This window comes from Carassius gibelio, chromosome A6, assembly GCF_023724105.1.
Source record: "Carassius gibelio isolate Cgi1373 ecotype wild population from Czech Republic chromosome A6, carGib1.2-hapl.c, whole genome shotgun sequence".
In the NCBI taxonomy this organism is placed as follows: domain Eukaryota; kingdom Metazoa; phylum Chordata; class Actinopteri; order Cypriniformes; family Cyprinidae; genus Carassius; species Carassius gibelio.
The window spans coordinates 22,169,882-22,192,966 of record NC_068376.1 but is presented as its reverse complement, the minus strand read 5'-3'; the positions used below and the strand labels follow the sequence as shown (position 1 = coordinate 22,192,966).

Here is a 23,085-nt window from a genome sequence, read left to right as displayed (position 1 = left end):
TCTTATTGCAGCTTGGTAACAGCATGAAACTTTGATCATTAAAGGTCTGAATGGGCAGCGATCATTATTACGTCTAAAAGCTATCACATAAAGGTTAAAAAAGTGGTTATAGTGTGAGTGACTCTGTAAAAGAATCATCAAGTGGCTCAGTTCTCAACAATTACAGGAAAAATTGAACAATTATAATCTCTAAATCCAAGATTACAAATGGTACTTGAAACAGTTGAGAATTTCTGTACTATCTTGGTGAAACTGAATCTTTCAGTAAAATCAAAGCAGTGTTACAGCCACAGCCAAAGTAAGTGGCCTAATATTGCATTCTTTTTGTATGAAGAACATCTCTTGAGATATGATCATAGACAGTGTCTTTTAGCATATGATCATATGCAATGCAATACTTGTCTTGTTTTGTCCATTTTTATCACACAGGTTTCCCAAGAGAGAGAAAAAAAGAAAAAGCAAGCAAGAAAGAAAGAAAGCAAGAAAAAAGAACTGATTGTAAATGATTTTGTGAATTGTGCTTTTACAACTTAAGGACAGAATGCAATCACTTCTTATGATCATCAAACTATGATTTGTTACGGTATATGGTGGTCTGTCAAAAGAGATTTGGCCAAATCCTGTGTAACACACTATGAATCATAAAATGCTGCATGCATAAACCATTCCCTGGTTTTGTATACTGTATGTGCTTCCAATAAAATCGAAATCTCCAGAGTTGCAAAAGTACACTTTCATGGATTGAAAACTAAAGAAAAACATTCAAGAAAACATTTTTTAACTTACATAAAAACATAAGTACAATGTTCTTACTGTGTTCATATTATATTGCAAAACACTTGCTGTTACTGAGGTGGGATATGGGTAAGGTTTGGTGTTATGGGTAAACATAATCCATCCCTTAAGACGTAAGGGATGGATCAACAGTGTAATTATAAATGTAATTAGAGAAATTAATTACAGATGTAATTACATCCAAGTATTTTTTATATATATAAGTACAGTGTAAAAACGTATGTAAACAATAAGTGCACTGTACAAAATTATTAATTTAAATGTAAGTTCATAATAGTTAAGGGCACTTAATATAAAGTGGGGCCATCTTTACTTTCCATTTCCCAACCTGCCCTGCACAAGACTTGGAAAGCTGTCCTTACACAATGCACTAAACAACAAAGAAATTAACACTTGAGTTGTTGCAAAATGCACTCAATATTGTTTTAAAGCCAGAAGGTAGTAAGAAGGATCCTGACTGAGGCAGTGAAAAAGATCTGCTCTATTATTCTCTCTTTAGGTGTTCAGTTGTATACGGCTATTTCATCTTGAGGAGAGGATGTCTGTGGTGGTCTATGCAGAATGGGACTCATTGTTCTTTATTTACCATACAGGGCAAGTAATTGAGTCAGTGCCAAATGAAGATTACATACCTGCAGTCTCCACGCACAGGTTTGGTATTGCCTGTGCTACAGGGGTATTGAGACACAGCAGTTGAAAATGGGAATGCTTATTACATCACATGACATGGGAGATCAGCAGTAGAGGAAAGGTGGGCTTCGTCTATTGGAAACAACAGGATGAGGGCCTTTCCACGTAAATCAGCCAGTATTGTCTCTGTTGTCTTTGGTTACATCAACTGTTTATCTGCGTTTATCTGTTCAGATGCAAATACTATGTATAAAATACATGCATTACTGGCAAGTTTTCATTTCATCAAAACTTACATTTCAGTACTTTGTTTAAATTAAATACTACATATAGGTCCTAACAAGAGAATGCAAAGAAAAATAGAATACTACTACTGCTAATAAAAATAAAAATAATACTAAAGCTGAAGTGTGTAAATTTTATATTATATTATATTATATTATGTTAAGTGATGTTATATTTTGTTAAGTGATGTTATATTATTTACAAACCTAGGCTCTCGAGGTATTGTGGTATGAAATAAAACAATACAGTTTTAATAAGTAGTTATAAGTCCGCTAATCATTTAATCTATGTTAGATTTATTTTCTGCACCAGAGAAGCTAGTTAAAGTGCTTACTGAAGTTTTACTAAATTCTAACTTTTCATTCGTGTAAAATAAAAACACCTCCATTAAAATTATTAGAGATTCTCTTGCTGACCAAAAAAAATTCAAGCAAATATACAAATTATACAATCAAACTGTTACAGTTCATTTCTCTATTTTGGAACTGCTCAGGTGACACTTATATATAAAGATGTCAAGAGTCAGACATATAGCCCAACAATAATGTGAGGTAACTGTGTAGACAATGAATTTACAAGCTCTGCATCATTAAAGTTTTACACCTGGTCAGGAAACATTGCCGTATGTCACTTCATTAATTCTGCAGTTCACTCAGAGGGCTTGGCCAGAGACAAAAAATGCCAGCAGAAGATGGATGTTGGAGAGAGAAAAAACAAGTGCTCAATATAGGCAACTTGCCATGGTATGGTAAACATGCTCCGTTTTAAGAGCATGTCCCCAAAGCCTTAGTCATTCAGACTAACCTCCTTACACCGAAAATGGTCTGCAATGGTTTTCTAAGAAAAACTATATATGGAGGTCAAGGGGCTTGGCTGCAAAGCTAAGCAAGTCATATCAAGCCAATATCGCCTCAGTTGGGATAGGCTAGGGTTAGCGGAAAAGGGCATGAGATTGACAGGAAAAGATGTGTGATGCACAGTTTAATAAAATCTGGACACCAATGCAAGACTTCCTGTCACTTACAGTTGAACAGATCAGACCAAGACTTTTAGAGCAGAAATTTTAGATACCGTGCTTAGATTGTGGAGAAAAATAAATGAGTCAGCCACACAAGTGATCTTGTTATTTTACAAATCAGGTGAGGAACAGTGTCACAAGGCACACAAATCAGGCCCCGAATACAAAAAGTGAATCTTCTCAAGTTCAGGATTACATTGCAATTTAAATACTTCTGGGACTCTATCTGAAGAGGTATAGAAGTGGTTCAGATAATATTCAGCGGTTGAGAAGAATGACTTGAATACTCTGTGAGCATCAGGCAGGAGGGAGGTTAATGATGAATGACCATTTACTAAAACATCTGCTGCCACCCTGTTTGTTTTCCTAGCACTGCCAAAAAAATTTAATCCCACAGGCGATTGCTTCCTCCCTCACCCACCCCGCTGCCACCAGCCCATCCCCATTTTGGCTCAGCCGAGAGTCACCCAGCTGCTCTACCTGCCTCTGGACAGTCCTATGGGCCCTAGAACGAGGAAGGAGGGAATCCGAGAATACATTTCATAAGTGCACACAGTGAGCAGGTCTTTGGCTTAGCAGAGGTACTTCATTACTGAAACAGAATCGAGAGCAAGTGGCAGCCGTTCAGCTAAAAGTGAAGAGTGAGGCAGGATGTGGTTCTTGCTAACACTAGGACGGATTGGATTCACTCCCAACTTTAGCCTGAATTGATGTACCTTATCTCCCTGTCTAATGTGCAGTTTAGACTGAGCTCCTGTTCCTTCGCTGTGTTGAGCCGAGGGGCCTTGGACTCAGTCTAATGATATTGATTTCTCCTGTTTCAGGGTTTAAAGGTGCCATGGCCACTTAGACAGACAAGTAAAGGAACTACAAAATAGTTAGTGACTGCTTGTCAATGAAGATGGATTGTTAGGTCATGGAAAAATATTAAAATATTAATTATATTTATAAAATATACTCTATATACAGTATTATATAAACAAATTAGATTTTATTATTTCATTTATATATTTATGTTTATTTATTTACATATTTTTATATTTGTTTTATTTAAATATTATTATGTTTTGTAATACTTTACAATAAAGTAAAATGTATTAGTTCCTGCTTCAGTTATTATTAGGCATCATGAACTAACAATACAATTAATTTTATATAATATTTTATGTAATATATTAATTCATATTATACTACATTGATTGCTTGAATCTGATTGGCTGACAAACAACCTAAAGGTGTGCAATTAGAACCACATTACATGTCCAGATCACTTCGTTATTTCAAAGGTCCTTACAGCTAACTACAGCAAAATAACCAAAACCCACAACGACACTGGCCTAGTAAATAAATACAATAAACTAGATAAAAATGACAAATTATTCCATGTTTTTGCCACAGTTATGTTTTATTATGTACGGAAAACATACTTTATTTCTCCCATTATCGCCCCCATACAGACACACACTTGGATACACGTAAACACACACGCACAGAAACGTGTTTTTAGCATTGCTCTGACGATTTAATCAGGAAAATAGTTTAGCAGCTTAAAAGCTACGTCGATTCCCACTAATAACGGCCCTTTTCTTGTAGATGATGAAACTATAGCTTCGCCATTGGTAGAAACGGTGCTGCCGATCACTTTTGAGAGACGCACAAACTCAGTTAATTCACACAAGCTTAATCTCTCTCTCTCTCTCTCTCTCTCTCTGTCTAATTATTAACTGCATTAATAGTCTACTATCAATGGCTCAAGCCTCTGTTGCTAGGATTTAAATTATGTCTTGGAATTAACAACAGAGATGTTGGATGACATGCCTAAGAAATTAATCCTACTCACAAGAGCTTTTTAAGGACAAAAACCTGATTAATGTCTTTAAATACAACATCTGAACAATATTTGAGGTGTGGTAAGCGTAGTATAACCAGAATAATTGACTCCAGTACGTTGAATTATATGGGTATGCATTCAGGTATACATTATTTTCAATTGCCTGTCGTTAAATAATTCCTTATTTAAGTCATGCTGGTTCATTTTACAGTGACTAATGTTAATTCATAAAACTTATCATTTTAAAAAATGCCCTAAAATTATTGATAATTGTTCATTCGTATGTAATTGATACCCATTGAACCCTAAGTGTTTAATCTGAAATATATTATAAATGTAACCTTATCGTAAAGTATTACGATAAAATAAATCATGTTTATATATTTTACACAGTACTATATATATATAAACATAACAAAAAATATAAACAATGACCTAACAATAATCTGATTAAATACAGAATATGCCAATTAATTAACAGAATTAATTGCAATTATTTACAGAAATCGATATTTGCTAAGAAAAGCTCCCAAAATATATTTTAATTACATTCAATTTAAATTACATTAATAAGATAATAAAATTGACAATAATAATTAATGGAGAATGAGCCATTTTATATAGTACAGGGAGTTGGGCAAAGTACAGTAGTATTTAAGTAAATCCAAAGTCACAAAATTTCAAAGGTAATGGTGAAAGTGTGAAGTGCCTTCATGTCTGGCTCTGTGCTAGGCATGTCTGAACTTCCTTTTCTGATTTTATATACTGAGATTGAAAGACCTCACTGTCTCCCACTGAGATCATTTCACAGTCCAATCAGATGTGCATTCAGCTTCCTCTTTTTCACCATTGACCACCAACACCCACCAACTGGGAGAAAGCCAGATATCTGCATGCATCTGTATTTGCATGGAAAGCACTTCCATCGAGCAGGTGGTGACAAGCAAGGAGAACCGAATCAAAAGAGACAGTGAATATCTCTGCAAGCCTCTCACCAAGAGGTAATCAGTGAGCAGCTCATTTTCCACATTCAGATGTATTTGTTGATACACTAGAGAGTGCTTGAAATCAAGCTGTTTTAAGAGTCTCTCTAAAACTAGGTCTGTCATGTCTTAAAAAGAGAGACACGCTTAGGGATATTTTTGGGACACGATGTACATGATCAATTTACATTGACTTTACAAGGAGCATACAAAGACAAATATGTTTACAACCAAAAATGTCATGTGACTTTTGCACAGTACTGTATGTAGTTCTGGCTAAGAACTGCTCACTTAGTAAGAGACCACCTAACCAAATTATCAAGTAACCGATCATAGAGGGATATAATAGACTATAAAAAAAATTATAGACTAGCATTAAAAATTCACTTTAAAATAAGGTCCCTTTACTTAACGGTAGTAAAAAAAAAAATATTACAAAATGAACAAGCATAGTAGTAAATGTTAAATGAACAAAGATTAATACATTTTGTATTATTCTTTCATTGTTAGTTCATGTTACTGTATGTAATGTAGTTTAACTAATGTTAACAAAAGGAACCTTATCGTAGTGTTACCAAAAATGCATTAAAATAATGGCATGAGTTTAAACATGTCTCTTTAAATGTTTTTACAGAAAGGACACCAAAACAGCAGAAAATGTGTGTGGAATTTGAGCTCAACTTCACAGCTGGTCCCAAAAGAATCTCTATTTTGTAAACAAAGCTGTGGGGAAAAAAATAAAAAGAATTGTGCCCAACACAAATACCTGAAGAACTCCATGAAGGAAAATCCATAGCCATGCTGTTCAGCAATTCCAGCACACACCACATTTGCAGATGCTCCAATCAGTGTCCCATTTCCTTTTGAATAGAAAGAGAAGAAGAAAAAAGAATGATTATCTTGCATAACTTTGATAGCCTGTATAAACTTAGACATTCATTTATTTTTAATGAAAAAAAGGAATGTTTGCCTAGTGAATTTTTCCATATATATATATATATATATATATATATATATATATATATATATATATATATATATATATATTGGAGTTCTCTGTGAGTGTAACTAACATTGTAAGTAACATTTTGGATGCTACAGCTCCATCTATAAGACATCTCTATGCCCTTAAAGGTGCACTAAGCAATATTTGAAAAACACTTTTGACCACAGTGTCTGACCAAGTCCAAAAACACACTTTCTGCCAATCAGGAGTAAGGGGAGTGTCTAGTAATGATAGGGAGAAGAGAACGCTCAGTGAGTGCACAGGACAAATATTAGCAGATCATATATAGGTAGCAATAGATGGCAGATTAGAAGTAAAATAAAATATTAAAAAGTAGGATTATGATCTGGCAAAATTTAGGGCATGCATAAATATTGAAGCAGCTTTTAAGTGGTGGAGAGAACTCAAGGAGCGGGAAAGCCTTTGAATTGGAATTCAAGGTTGCTTTGTTTCTTCTTGATAGGTGAGTTACATTGATTTTGCTTGTTTCACACAACTAATCTGTGTTGACTTTTGCTTGAATACTCTTGGCTGGCATGCATAGCAGATTTTGCCATCATCGCTTTAAGGGATGTGTATGTACGGGTGGGGCGGAGTTATTAAAATAGGGGCGAAGTCCTATCAGGGTATGGGCCTGTTTGTTTTGGTGCTTTCAAATATCAACATCATTTGGCAAAGTCTACCTAGTGCAGCTTTAAATGGTAATCTTTTCTGACGGGTGTGAAGCACAGAATAAGGACCCATCCTCCTGCGACATGCCTTACATGATTACTTTTCTACAAGAGCTTTTGGACAAGGGGTGCACCCCTTCCACACTCAAAGTGTATGTGGCAGTTATTATGGCAAATCTCTCTCTCATAGATGACAGGTCAATTGCCAGAAACGACCTGATCATTTAGTTTCTGAGGGGAGCTTTGGAGATCCGCCTCGCCCTCATACTGTTCTGACTTGGGACTTATCTATAGTCCTTAGGGCCCCCTTGTGCCCTCCCTTCAAACTGCTTCAATCAGCCAACTTGTGGCCCCTGTCACCTCTGCCTTTATTATCGGTCAAGCGAGTGGGTGACCTGCAAGGACTGTCAGTCAGTTTGGGCTTCGCTCTGCAATTACTTATAGGACAGCATGATCGGTGCGTTCCTCATATAGGGCCCTATTTTAACGATCTGAAACGCAAGTGTCAAAGCGCGAAGCGCAAGTAACTTTGTGGGCGGGTCTCGGCGCTGTTGCTATTTTCCCAGCGGGATAAATGGCTCTTGCGCCCGGCGCAAATCTAAAATGGGTTGGTCTGAAGTAGCTTCATTATTCATAGGTGTGGTTTGGGCGTAACGTGAAATAAACCAATCGGAGCGTCATCCAACATTCCCTTTAAAAGCAGGTGCGCAAGTTCCATTATGGATTGCTATTATTATGGCGTATTTACCAGGCGCACGCCAGGAGCGGTTCACATCCGAGGAGACTGATGTTCTTGTAAGAGCAGTGAAAGACAGAGAAGTTGTGTTGTATGGGGATGGGAGAAACCCACCCAAAATAGCGTCGGTTAAACAGGCGTGGGAGGAAATAGCCACAATTGTTTCATCGATTTTTTTTTTCCTGGTTCTTGACGGACAAACCAATTTGTCAGATGTCCTTATACATATATGACCTCAAACAGGTCTGATCCTTAATTACTACAATTAGCCTGAATAATTTGTAAGCTAGATTTATGCCTATTTTTTCACATCTTCGTGGCACACCACAATGATTTCCGTCATCTCATGTGTTAATATTTTTTTTAAGTGTAACAATTTATGATTTGCAAAAATAACTGTTGCATCTGTGTAGATTACATGAGCAAAGTGTATGCGCGTTGTGCACGCTATACATTATGGTCAAGCATGCGCCCTTAAAATAGCATAATGAACAACGCGCAACGCGCCACTGACTTTAGACTAGGTTTTTTCTGGTCAGTGGCGCAATTGTTTAATGGAACATCAAAATAGCACCAGGGATTGTTTGCGCCGGAACACGCCTCCTTTTTTGCGCTGAACCGCCCAGGGAGCGCAAGTTCATTCACTAGTTTAGCGACGTGCTTCTGTGGAGGGAAAAGCGCGCTTTGCGCGGGTGCAAAATAGGAATGACACATGCGTCGGTGTACAAAGTCAATTGCGCTGGGTGCAAGATAGGGCCCATAGTGTTAATGCAACGGGAGAGCCTTTTTGAAAGGGAGTGCTCAGGTTACTCACATAATATCAGATCCTTGAGATAAGGAAATAAGCCTTGTGTAGGCTGGCATGCTATAAGGCTGCATGCTAGTCGATGACTGTTGCCTCAGTCGAAAGATTCTGACAAAATGGCACTCAGAGCTGACAGGATATAGCAGTCAGCTCCAAGCTTTTGGCGGTTGGTTCATGCAGCTACACAAAGTTTATCAAATCAGGCTTCAGTATCAGAGTAAACAGGACTTTCCCCAAAGTGTGTCATTTGCCAGTCCTGCATCATTTTTACTATTTTCAAATGCCTTTTATATTTTGTCTTTGATTTAAATTTGTCATAAACAATGGAATTCCATCATAAAAATATCAAAATATGTATTTTTTTAATTTTGAAAATCTAAAGTTTGAAAGGATCATTGCATATCAATTGCATAATTGTACAGTAATTATATAGAGAGACATTAAAAAAGAAAGCAAATGATGTGTCAACATTACATTTTTTATTTAATGGCTAAATATATTATAAATTTAAACTATTTAAAACTCTAAATGCAGTTTACACCCATCAATTTGTCTTTTACTAAGATACATACAGTATTTCTTGAAGCGTGTTGTTTGGCCTTGTTGAAGAATGGTCTTCATATGAAATGTTCACATCTTCAAAGGTGTCAGCGTGACAACAAAACCATAAGCCTGCCTTAGCATTCCATGGATCAATACTAGAGCTAACACATCTCCTTTGATTTGGCAGAAAGTCTGCCACATCTCTCTCCATGTCCTCAGAACCAAACAGGCAATGAGGCATTTTCAGATGGCCTTGTAAGCACACTACATTCCTAAATGTAGAGAGATTTGTTGTGCACAGTGGTGCTTTCAGAGCCAGTGAGGAAGAAGTTAGTGGCACTGAAAAACTACAGCTTATTATGTTTGTCAAAATGTAATAAAAAGAGACCTTTTTGAATCACTAGTTAGAATTGCTAATTATATATTACATTACACAGATACATTTAGGCAAAGCAATTACTTCTTTTCTTCTGTAGGAGGTGGTTTGCAATTCAAATGAAATGCTACAAATTATGTATTTTAAAGGCATAGTTTTCACTGCAGTTCATCAATCCACTTGAACCAAGTGTGCTGTAATGGCATGTTTGTTTAAAGAAAAACAAAAAAACACTTACACTGAATAATATAAGAGAGAGACAAAAATTTAACTGACCCCCAAGGCAAGCTCCCATTGCCAATGCAAAAATGAGAGGTTTGATTGGAAGGTTGACATCAGGATCTTGACTAAGGTTAATAAGCACAGGAATCTGTAGGGAAAAAAAACATCAGATAAATATATTATACGTAGTGTGTATATAAGATGATAGATAGGTAGATAAGGTAGGTAGGAAGAGAGACAGACAGACATGCAGACAGGGAGGGCAAAATGCCTTGATCATAATTCTCACAGGCAATTGTGGATGTCAGGGTCACAGAGAATGTAATATTCACAAATCCTGACAGCCGCCCAACCTATTAGCAGATTGAGTCATATTCTACTGCTCCACAAGTCGAGAACAAGAAAATCAATAGTTGATGCCATTAAATTTATTTTCCATATTTCTCTCTTTTTGCACAAACACAGAGCTTGAATAAACAGCAAATGAAAATCTCATGAAACAGCATGTATGATCCAAGCATCACTGCTTTGGCCCAGGCATGAAATCTACATGGATATAAACAGGATAAAAACACTCCACAATGGCTATAGCCATCAGTGCTTAGCAAGACAATATAATGGTGAGAAGCAGGGAATGGATCCCTGTGGCGACAACAACAAATATGCATGCATCCATTTCTCAAGGCACATAAGCATTCGATCTTCCCACCAGTGTAGCATAATTTAAAGATTGCATATTTGCAGAAAATGTCTTCTGCCTCAAAGATTTCTGTGTGTAGCCGCTTGCCTGCTACACGCTGGCCTCCCAGCTAACAGCGGCTTCAGCTGCAATCAACTTGAATAAATTAAACAGCACAACTGTGATTACATTTTCTACTACATTTGCCATCCAGCTCATTCAGCTGTGGCATCGCCAGCGTGGATGGGAGGGCACCAGGAGCCAAAGCAACCGTACACTTGTGCTGACAAGAAAATAGCAGTTTTATGTTTGCAGTGGAGCGCAAATAGCACATTTTAAATCTGTGTGGAAAATCCTAACTTGACACAGGTGGCATGGAAACATTTTTACAGATATCACACATGCTCTCTGTTATCATAACTCCATAATCATAAATATTAGTATATGTATTATATTAAACTTTCATCATGTTGTCTACACATGAACAGCTACTCTGTGATAAATAATATATGGGGACATTTGATCTTTTATGTAGGTGTAGAATTAAGGACTATATTGAGGGGATAATCTATAGCAACCGTGTTTTTAACCACAAAGTCATCACAGCCATGGTCACCTTGAAAGGATTTATTTTGCAAAAATGAACTATTATCACACTTATTTAATAGATCCTTAACTAACAAATATCCTAATAATTGGAAATATATTTATCATCTATTGATATATGCACTACCATTCGATAGTTTGATTTTTGAAAGAAATTAACACTTTGACTCAGTAAGCAAGCATTTAAATGATCAAAAGTGACAGTAAAGACTTTAACACTGTTCAAACTAATGTCCATTTTAAATAAATGCAGTTCATTTATCAAAAAAGTTTTTACAGTTTCTTCAAGTTATTAAGCAACACAACAATTTTAGAATTGATGATAATAAATAATGGAGGTAATAATAAGAAGTGTTTTCTGGGCACCACATCAGCATGTTAAACTTATTGTTTGAATGGACGTTTCTTTGTTTCTTTCTTCTGTGAAACAAAACAACAACAAAAATAGATCTTCAGGAGGGCTTTAGGTATTCATTCAAGTAAAATGGATGGTGATTTATACAGTCAAGCTCAAAAAGGGCACCATAAAACATCATAAATGAAGTCCATACGACTTGAGCTGAAGTACCATATTTCACGCTTATCACATGCTGTGTTTTTAAAACTAGCTTGTGTTGACTGAACACAAGCATAAATAAGACATCAGAACTCTAGCAAAGGTTTGTACCACATGACAATGAAGATAGGATAATGGCTGCTGAAAATTCTATTCACAGGACTAAAATACATTTTAATTAAATTAAATAATTTCGTTGTTGTCAGTCAGATTTAGATATACTGGTTCTTACCATGCATTTATTTTTTTATTTTTTTTTTAGATTTCTTGCAGATTAATTTCAGGATCCCCAGTTATTAAACATCAATTGTGGTTTAAAGATTTACCACAAAGACAGAACCTTAGGTTATCCAGGTTAAGAACGCTCAATAATGGTCATGTTATATGATCACTTTCATTAAATCCCACAAGCACTTTGATCCAGTTTACTTATTGCAATTACAGAACAATCACTGGCAAGTCACCCAACACATAACCATGGAAACAAAAGGAGATCGACAATCATGGTGAGCAGGGCCATGACTGCAGCCATGTATATGTCATATATAATCCCTTACAGATGAGACCAGGGACCGAAGTAAACAGCTTCTAGACAGATGTATTGATATTCAGATCAGATATTCAGTGCTCCATGTGGATGTCAGTGATTGTGTGACGTTCGAAAATATATAGAATACTCAAACCGAACACACTGTGCCTGATATATGGACCGAAACATGGCAAGCCAATTTAAAATTGCCTTATGCATGGTGTGATTTAGAGTCAATACTTCAAGCTATTTAAATGTCTAACCACAGAAATTTGCTGCTCAGACCAGTATGAATTTCCATGCAAGTGTATTCAGGTTAGTTAAATGACCTTTCCAATGAAGCTGGTAGTTGATGATGGTTAAGCTAGTTATGAAGTCGTGTGGGGAGTTAAAATAAGTTCAAATAACTCAATACATGCAATTTTTTTTTTTGTTACAGTCAGAAACAGGCCCATTCTGTGCTCTGTATTAATGAAGTGTGTGTTTAACTGCATGGTCTTTTTATTCCAGCTTCAGATTGTGAGAGAGCATTACTGAGAAGTCTTTTTCTGCATTTATACAGTGATGGGACCAGCGAAATCAATGCAGTCCATTACCACCACGGGTATATGCCGAGCTCAAGTACATTTCACCCTGTTTATCTCTGCTTTTTTTACAAAGTGAATGAAAGAGACAGACAGTGAGCAAGAATAAGACAAAAAAGGACAAGAGTCGCAGGTCCCAGTGGCTAACATGTCATCCAGCAACTGATAAGTCAAACACAGTGAGATCTTTATGTAAAAACGTCCAAATAAATATCTAAATAATCATGGTCAGTTTAACTACTGGACTAGTGTTCAGCAAGTTGCTCCTCACAACCTAAAAACCTTGCCTAACTAGTTGACTAACCCAACAACTGATGTAGTTCTGCCCATCCTTACTAAACACAAGGTGAGAAAAGAAGTGAAAGTAATTACGCAAAATGGACAGATCAAATCAAACCGGTGGAAAACGCTGGAGGAGAAGAAAATGAAAAGTCTTTTGAAATTCTAAGTGACTTGTCTCTTCATCTGCCTTGCGTTCCTCCCTTCTGCTCATCTGGCAGTGAGTGAGTGGCAGCACAGCTCTGTCTGTCTGGTGCCATGTTCATCATATCAGCTCACAGCACGTGCTCCTTTATGATGCACATGATTCATGCCTTACTCTGATAGCACATCATCACTCACTACTGATTCTCACATGTTTCGGTTGACTATAGAGGATAAGATGCACTGTATTCACCTATCAACAGAGCTTGGGGTAGTGAACACAACATGTCAAGCAGTGACGGCAGTGACCTCCAGTGAGACATGCCATTCTAAAACTGTTTGAAAAATCATATTTCTCATTTATTTATAATCACAAAACATCACTAGTCTTCTACGTTGGATAAATATCGTTACAATAGCGATGAGACATTTCCCGTTTGATTTTGCTTGCAGGGGTTAAATTGAAAGAACTGTAAAATCTGGCAGTGATTCAGGCTCCCTATAGGCAAGATATGACAGTCCCTCAAGTTAAGAGACTCCAGTCATTATCATTACATAAATTGCTTCAGAATCATGCAAGACCCTCCTGGCTCACATCAGAGGCCTGATAATCTTGTCTTATTTTGTGATAATGATCAAGTGTCTGCATATTACGCTCTACATAACTTCTTGTTCAGAGAATTGTTGTATAAAAGACTTTGCCTATAGGCCTATTGCAGGGAACATAAAAAATATGATTAAATTTGAACAAAATGGTGAGCGATTTCAGTATCTAATAATATATATATATAATGTATATAATATATAATGCCAATTTATTTTTACAAAAAAAAAAAAAAAATTGTCAATTAATAATTTAATTGAATATAAATCTGTATTGCATCATAAAAACAATGTGTCATAGTATCCACATAAATATTCAGCCACACAACTATTTGCAAAATTGATAAACAAAGGAAGTGTTTCTTGAGCAGAAAATCAGCATATTAGAGGAATAAATTACATTTTAAAATATAGAAAACAGTAGGTTTTTATCAAATAAAGGCCTTCTTTCAAGTCAAATTACTAAAAAAGGCCATTGTACAAAGATGTCAGACAAACTAGAAGGAGATTTAGAGCTAGTTTTGTTTCAACATATCTTTGTGTTTGTGTGCAAAAAATGTCTGAAGGAGTATGTGTGTTCCTTACCATAGCGGCAGTGAAGGGAATGTTGTCTATAAGAGAGGAGGCCAGTGCTGAGACCCACATGACTAAAATGATGGCGATGGCCAACCGCTCATCCTCTGGCACTGCCTGGGAGAGAAGATAACAATAAAATATGTCACAACCAAAAACTCGCACACACAGACACACAAATGCCAACACAAAGGTGGGAGGGTTTGCAGACAATGTGTTCATGACACAGTCACATTGGATTTATCATTTCACGCTCTGTTGCTTTCATAAACAAAACACAACACATGTACACAAACAGACATAAACACACACTCTCACCACATGCCTGTTTTCAATCCAGCTATAGTGTATGTGAAAACACACCATAGCTTTTGCGTAAGAATGTAAGAATGTAAGAATGTTGTTTATTAGAACATAGTTTTATTTCAGTCGTTTCCCCACTTTTTTCTCTTTGGTTGTTTATCTACATGGTCAGATTTTGGGGGTCCTTGTGCTGCTGATTGGATTGAATGCATCAGAGCCCCATAGCAGCGCCTGTCATGAATAATTACTGTGATTGTAAAAGGCCCACACAGCAAACACAAGCTGACGGGTCTATCAAAGTGTGATCACCAGCCAGGCAGAGCTGGACACTTCCAGACCTCCGGAAATCTCTGTATTTATGGCCCACACAGCCCTACTATTGGATTTAAAGATGACAATAATTTGAGCCAGCCACGTTATTTAATGAGGTCATTTGGCTGGTTTACATTGTTTTTTTGTTTTAAGTGTGGTAATGCAAGCACTTAGAATTATAGTCCATGTTTTAAAGAACACTTTTCAGGTCCACTTTTTCAGGAGCCTTGGGGCCCTATTTTAACGATCTAAATGCACAGCGTAAAGCGCACGGCGCAGGTGCACTCAGGGCGTGTCCAAATCCACTTTTGCTATTTTAACGATGAAAGAACGGTCCATCTTTGGAATGGGTTATCCCTATTCTCTTAATAAGTAATGGGCGTAACGTTCAATAAACCAATCAGAGTGTCATCTCACATTCCCTTTAAGAGTGAGATGCTCTCTCGCCATGGCAGATCACTATTTACATGGCGGTATTTGTTGGCGGAAAACCTGAACGCTTCTCAAGTGAAGAAACTGATCTGCTCATGTTAAAGCGCGTGAGCAGATCATCTACGGGACAAGCAGGAATCCACCAAAGCTCTGTGTAATGAGTCAGTTAATATATATGTCTGTGTATTGGCATGATTGTTCAATTAATTAGCCAATTTTATTCATCATTATAAGTGGTAATAGGCTTAATTGCAAATAAGTATAATTCTAATACACGCAATGACTATCCATAATGACATTTTTATATTTTTGTAGCCTACACAATAATATTCTTTTACACTGTAATCCTTTTTTTTTTTTTATATTTGGATGTTTGTGTGATGTGCATCCCTGTGTATAATAAGCAAAGTCAACACGCACTGTGAACCTGCCCAGAGGCGCATTTTCTACCAACGTGCTCTTTAAATGACAGAAAAATATTGCGCCATTGACTTTAGACTTTAGACCAGGTTTGAGTTGGTCTATGGCGCAGTCTATTTTCAGCTCCTTAAAATAGCAATGCACCTGAACACACCTCTTTTTTTTAGACCAGCATGCCAATGGGCGCAAATGCGTGAGCGCATCTCACACAGGGAATGGGAGATGACACTCTGATTGGTTAATTGAATGTTATGCCCATTACTCATTAAGAGAATAGGGACAACCCATTCCAAAAATGCACCCTGGTGCATGGACCGTTTTTCCGTCTTTAAAATAGCAAAAGTGGATTTGGACACGCCCTGAGTGCACCTGCGCCGTGCACTTTACACTTTGCGTTTAGATTGTTAAAATAGGGCCTAAAATGTCTTACAATGTGACTTACAATGTATTTATTCCTATTTTTATTTTTATAATCTGTCTTTACTCTGAGGCAGAAACAGACCTTTCCCTCAAAATCCTATCATGAGTGGTCACAGGAGACATCTGAAGCATTTTACATCAAGGTGTAAGCTTGTCTCACCTTCCCACTTGAGATCATATCACTTAAGTTTTAATACCACTTTTGAATAGATTTTGTGCTGATTGCATAACACCTTTAGTGAGTCGAGCACCAAAGCAGCACAGACAGCCCATGCAAATATAAATTCCTAGTGAAATCCCCCCAAAAGTATCAAAGTATCAAACACCTCTGGAGCATATACTCACTTTTATCAACACTGCTGTCTGCTCCCCGATGTAATCGATTAGCTGCAGCTGGGCTAGAGCCTTAAAAATACACCAAAGAGAAAATCAAGCCACAGACCACAAAACAAAACAACAGACATTTAACCTGACAGCTCTGATTTTCCATCTTTCAAACAATGGAATTTGAATATCAGAATTCATCTATTTTTGTCTCAGCGCTTGCAGTGCACACTGGTATGAATGATTGTGAATGTTGGCTCTGCTCTAGAGGGCAAACAGTTTATCTTGGAGCAGTGTTAAGCTCCCCACTGGGCCCGAGGGGTGGGCTTCCCTGTGTGAATACTATCCTCCTAACAAAACAAAGGATTAAACCAACACAAACAGCAAACCTAGCATTTCTGCTGCTGACATGCTCACTTTCTCCTTACTTTGACTCACAATCTCCAGTCACTCACTCACGGTCTTTCTCCTTCTTTATTTATGAATGTGATAGATAAAAATAAACATAACATGTATATTTAATAGTGAATTTTATACACTATTTCTACTTTATCTTTCATGACAATGCACTTTAAATATTTTGTCATCTGTAACAATGACATTTTTTCCCTGTTTCACGCTTCACTAAGGCCGGGTTACACATAAAAAAATTATAAAAAAATAGATACGGTGACCAGCTAAACTGATCTTGGTAAACTATGACTAGCCATTGGGATATGTGGGTTTGTTGAGCATTACCATACCTCCATAAGCACAAACAGAGCAGCAAAGAACAACAGGGTGGCCCATTCCACTCTGTGAAGTATGATCTCAAAGTCCTGAATATCAGCCAGCACCAGTAACCACAGAGCCCCCAAGATCGCGATCCAACCTGAGGGACAAAACAGTACATCAAGCCAAGATCACTGGAAAAGAACCAAGAACACTGTTCACACAAACATTTTATTTCCTGTTGTTGCACGTAAAGGCTTTAAGATAATGGAATCCTGGAAAACAGCAGGCTGCTGGTTAATGCAGTGGATCAATCATATGTTATGTCTCAATCTATCTTGCCTTCCCATGACCACAAACACTTTCTCATCAGCCGACCACAGTGTTCCTAAATCTGGTATTCCACTCACACACACACACACAAACACAAAAAAAACATTCAGCAACAGAGAGACCAAACAGTGGCATTCAATTAGAAACACAGTCCTGCCACCACTCAAACAGACTCACAATCGCTCTGCACATCAATATACAGACACCACAGGTAATCTGCAACGCCACAATGAACTACAGGCTGTCAGGGCATAAGAATAATAAGCCAGTTACTGGAAAGCCTTCATTAAAGGCTTCTGTGATGTGTCCGACTGATCTAAGTATCTCAGTCTAAATAAATGATGGGAATCGCAAATACAACATAAACAGAACATAAAAGTGTCAGTTTCCCTGAGAGAGGATATCATATTAATTAATTCTGTATGAATTTTTGTATGTCTGAGAAGTCTCTTATGCTCACCATGGCTGCATTTATTTGATCAGAACCACAATAAAAACTATAATGTTTTGAAATATTATGATTTTAAACAACTGTTTTCGAATATATATTTAAATGTACTTTATTCCTGTGATTTTCAGCCACTATTACGAAGTCTTGAGTGTCTCATGATCCTTCCAAAATCATTCTAAAATGCCAATTTGCTGCTCAGGAAACATTTCTAATTATTATCAATGCTGAAAAAAATAGTGCTGCTTAATATTTTTGTGGGAAAAAGGGTGATACATTTTTTTTTTTTCAGGATTATCTGATGAATAGAAAATTCAAAAGAACAGCTTTTACATGAGATGGAAATTTTAGACATATATTTTTGTGTTCCACCACATGAAGTTTGAAACAAACAACATGCTGGTAAGTAAATGATGCCTGAATCTTCATTTTTTTTATGTAAAGGTTTCCTTTACACTATACAATATAAGCTAAATTAAAGTCAACCTGTTTATTTTAATCCACTCAGTCTGAAATATCTATCAAGAATGGAGGTGAAATATAAAAGGACATTAGCTGAACATTATGCATGCTGTCATGAAATACTGCCAGATATTTTACCACTGATTAGGTGATGACTTACTGTTTCCCAGAAGCCTCTGGGATTAAAAACATATGCAGCATGTCAGGAACTAAATGTATGAGCCACTAAAGTGAGATGGATAATACAGCAGGATATGGACCATTGGCGCCATCACATGCGGTGGTTATAATATTTCCATTTAGTGCCATTTAGACATCAGGACCATGCACAATATAATAGCCAAAGAAAAACAAGCTATATTCTGGACCTGTGTATTACATTCAACTGTTTGACGTTGACAGTTGAGAGATAGAGAGAGTACAAATATTTACAAATGAACAGGAGCCATTAGCCCAGTTAATGTATGCTTACACACTGGGAGAAACATTTACAAGCAGTAAAATAAGAGTTTGAAATGAATATAAATCCAGGTAGTGGATTATCTTCTCTATGTTGTGTTTTACTGGAGCAACAATTAAGGGGACATTCGTCGTAGCAACCATATAAAATGTTTCCTGAAAAATGCTGTGTTCGTCATCATTTCCCAAAACAAAGCGGTGAAAGGGAACATTTCATTTCTTGTTATTTTGCATTTATTCGTTGTGCATTATTAATCTTTCTATTGAAATGTAATCCTCTGTGTACTCAGAAAAAGATATGAGAGAGAAAGGAAGAGTTCATTTAGTGTAGCGTATATGAGTGTGTTGGCCTTGAGTTAAAAGCAGGAACACGTAGAGAGGAAGTACTGAGTTCAGTCTTTGAAACAGCATGTGTTGAGCAGACGGTCATGTACAACACACACTATAAAAGCTTTGGGGCTGAAATTACATTTATTTTTCATATAATAAGACAGGGCCTTCCTCTGGAAAATCACGAACCAGATCCTGTCACGGTGTGTCACAATCCTAAAAAGAAAATGGGTGGCAGATCTAGGGAATAAATGCTAAGCATTAACAATAAACTTACTAATTTAAAGTGTAACAAATCCTCCTTTGTGGATTTTTTTGGCACAATTTCATCAGTCACATGGTAAAAGCAAGCAAAAGTATGTTCCAACTTAAAAACGGCCACATTCTTGCAAATTAAATGAGTAAAATCTGGGTCCTTAAGCAAAATCATTTGCCATAACCAGTGCTTGGGCCCCCAAAAAAGTAGGGTCAGCCATAAAATGTTGCTCAGAAAGACTGATTGTCAGCTAGAACTTTCCTTCAGAAATGAAGGAATAGTTGGGAAAATACTTGTTTTACGGTTTCATTATTAACCTGCATACACTTCAAATTCATGAAAAACCCACCACTGTGACAACAGAAATAGTCACAAATGTCAAAAGACTAACCCACTCAAAGCAGGATAACAAACAACTGAGCAATTATCTAAAGACCCCACTTCCAGCAGACTATTTCCTGTAAGCCAGCCAGAGGCTTTGGACTTTAGCCAGCAATGCCAGTGTGTGAAGTGCCTCTATTAAAACGAGCTGGACAATGGTCAAACAGTCACTATTCAAGCTTCTCAAATTTAGCACAAAACACCATTCAAGCATGCACACATACTTTTGGGATTATGACCAACACTGGTCAGTAAATGCTGCAACAAACCGATACGCTATAAATCATAGCTGAGGGGGCGACAGTATGCTTCCAATTCTAGCAAAATTTGATTAAGCAGGTGAGTGCTGAAGATTGCCCGTGGGAAATCATTTAATAAGGGATGAGAAGGACGAAAAGAGGAAGAGCCAAAGACAGGAAGAGAAAGAACAGAAGAAGGCAGAGAAGGGACCAGCTGCAGTCACACAGAGGACACAGATGTACTGTAATTGTGAAGGAGAATTTATTCATTTAAAGAAAGTTTAAACGAGGTAATGACGGCAATGGTGTTAAGAATAGCCAAATGATGGATGGATCAGAATGGAGATAATGGAAATGTATAGACGAATCTGCAACATACTGTACAAAGCTGAAATCTAATAGTAAAAATGGAAGTGTAACAGTCACTTATGTAGTTGACAAGTTTAATTCAAATATCTGTTATGCCCTTCTTATTTGGCTGATACCCCAAAGATGTGTATGTAAACAAAATTACAAAAATGATCATTTAATTCCAAAATTATACTTCTGTTTTTCCTTCAGAGTCTTTGAATATCCTCTGATCTAATGAAAACCCAGGAGAAGGGAAATAATGAAGCTTTAATCTCTTTAAAACTGTGATTAAAAAGTTTGTTTTGGGTCTCATAAGATTAGAAAAAGTCAAGAAGGATCAGTTTGATGCATAAATTATAAGCATGTTTTTGAGATATTAAAAGGGCTTCGGGGTCCAATAACTTTCATGTCACTTGAATACCTTAAATATTCCTCAAGGTCAGCCACCTCAATAAGTCAACAAATATTACATATACTCTATATTATATATACTATGCATCTTTTCTTTGGAAGTGAAGCATATTCACTCATTTGGATGGCACAAATACACACACACACACACACACACACACATTAGCACTGTAGTTCATGCATGGTGTGAAATAAATCCCAGACTTCTTCCACATTGGCACTGGGACAGTTTTGTCACAAAACAAGTCCAAAAAAGTAACTTTTGATTTGCTTTCTGCTTCAATATTCCCCCAAGGCATCCAACTGAAGATGGAGGAGGAACTGGAGGCCTTCAGCAGTGCGAAGCAAAAACAGAGCAGAAAAATGAGAGCGACAGAGAGAAAGTAGGCTCTGCAATTAAAAGAAGTTTGCTGAGAAGCCTGGGAGGCTCATTCATCATACCCAAAACAACACAGCCATTCTGCCCCATTGAGTGAGACACAAACACCACCTCATCATGTTCTTCATTTTAAAGCAAATCTGTTTCCACAAGCACCTTCTTTATAAAGAACTCTCTATCTTCCTCAGAATGTTCTTGGAAGAAATGAGCTGTTGTGTATTTTCTACTTTGATTAATCTTCCACCATTTCCTCATTCGTTATTTGGTGGTACAGCTCTTGTGCTGGGTTGAGTTTATGTCTGGATTGTAACTTATTTATTCATAAATAAATGACCATGTCAAGAGATGAGTTACATTAGTAATATTTAATAAGCACGTGGTAATGTGATAATTTCCTCATTTATTTATTTTTTACCCTGAAATAAATTAATAATACTTAAAGTTGCACTACAGAAGAGATTTTGGTAAAACAAATTACAAAAATCAATATGCATACCTCAAACCATCAGATTTATTATTCTGCAGTGGCAAAGCAAAAGAAATAATTTTGCTAGTAACCTGCTATTTTATGTTTCAAACAGAGATGGTGAAAGATGATGGGTTAAAACATATATCCACATGAGATTAAAACTCATGGCATATAAAATTAATAAAGATAAAAAGGCTGCTTAATTTACAGTACATGGTTTGATCACACAACAGCCAGATTTTCGTTTCCACTCAAAAGTTCCTGTTACATGGCTTTTGGCATGCTTAATTAACATTTTTGCTTTATTCTAAATCTGTATCCATGCCACTAGGTGTCAGCATATTTCGGGACAACTACCAAATCAATTAGCAACTTCAAGAAAAACTTGGATTTAAACTACATAAAAAATTATTACGAATGAATAATAAAAAAATTAAAAATTTCTTAAATCAAATGTCAGTTGTTGTTTTCCATGAGCTCTTTGGGTTTTATGAGCATGAACATATCTTTACTTTTAGAATAAAATCTTACACTGAGAAAATTATTGATATTTCCTTGAAATTCCATTATGTGAAATGTTTATATGGACCTATAGAAATTACCTTCAGAGCCTTTTTTTTTTCTTATAACAGCTTTTCAGTGACCTAAAAATCAAGAAATCTCCCAGAGCCACTGTTACTACTAGCATTGTTTACAGAAATGTACTAAAAGTTCACCAGTCAGTTATCACAGAATCGAACTGTAATTACATGATTTTCTGGGAAAATAGATGGCCTTGGGGCTTAAAAATCACTTAATTTTCACGAATGTGCTTTTCGTTGGAAAGACGTGGAGCTCTGTGAGCACAGTGCATCCTGTGTGCTTCATTGCCCTCCAGCAGGCGCACAGTATCCTCGGCCATGATTAAATAATCAATATCATAGGTCAAATGGAGTGGTGATGTGTCAACCTAATGAAAGTCTAATGACACTCATTTAAAGCCCATGCTGACCGACCCTGGTTTTGATCAGAACGAGGCACTGAAGAGATTTTGAAAGCAGGACCACACTGTTTTTTCAAAATGGTAATGTACAGTGATTATTTTTTCAATCATTGCTAATTAATTATGTACACAGCCTTGAAGAGGGGGGAAAAAAACATGAATTTCTATGAATGAGGAGATGAGAACATGATCATTTAGAAACTAATATT

General features: G+C 36.7%; 1 protein-coding gene across 1 annotated transcript in view; it reads right to left on the bottom strand.

Annotated features, from left to right (window-relative positions):
• The window catches only part of LOC128015712 (P protein-like), a 64,206-nt gene that overhangs the window by 10,353 nt on the left and 30,768 nt on the right, over positions 1–23,085 (bottom strand). Inside the window, exons 16-20 of the mRNA XM_052599778.1 lie at positions 17,409–17,536; positions 16,687–16,746; positions 14,467–14,571; positions 9,956–10,049; positions 6,309–6,402 (exon numbers count right to left, since the gene is read on the bottom strand). Of these exons, the coding sequence (XP_052455738.1) occupies positions 6,309–6,402; positions 9,956–10,049; positions 14,467–14,571; positions 16,687–16,746; positions 17,409–17,536 (481 nt within the window). The remainder of the gene's footprint in view (positions 1–6,308; positions 6,403–9,955; positions 10,050–14,466; positions 14,572–16,686; positions 16,747–17,408; positions 17,537–23,085) is intronic.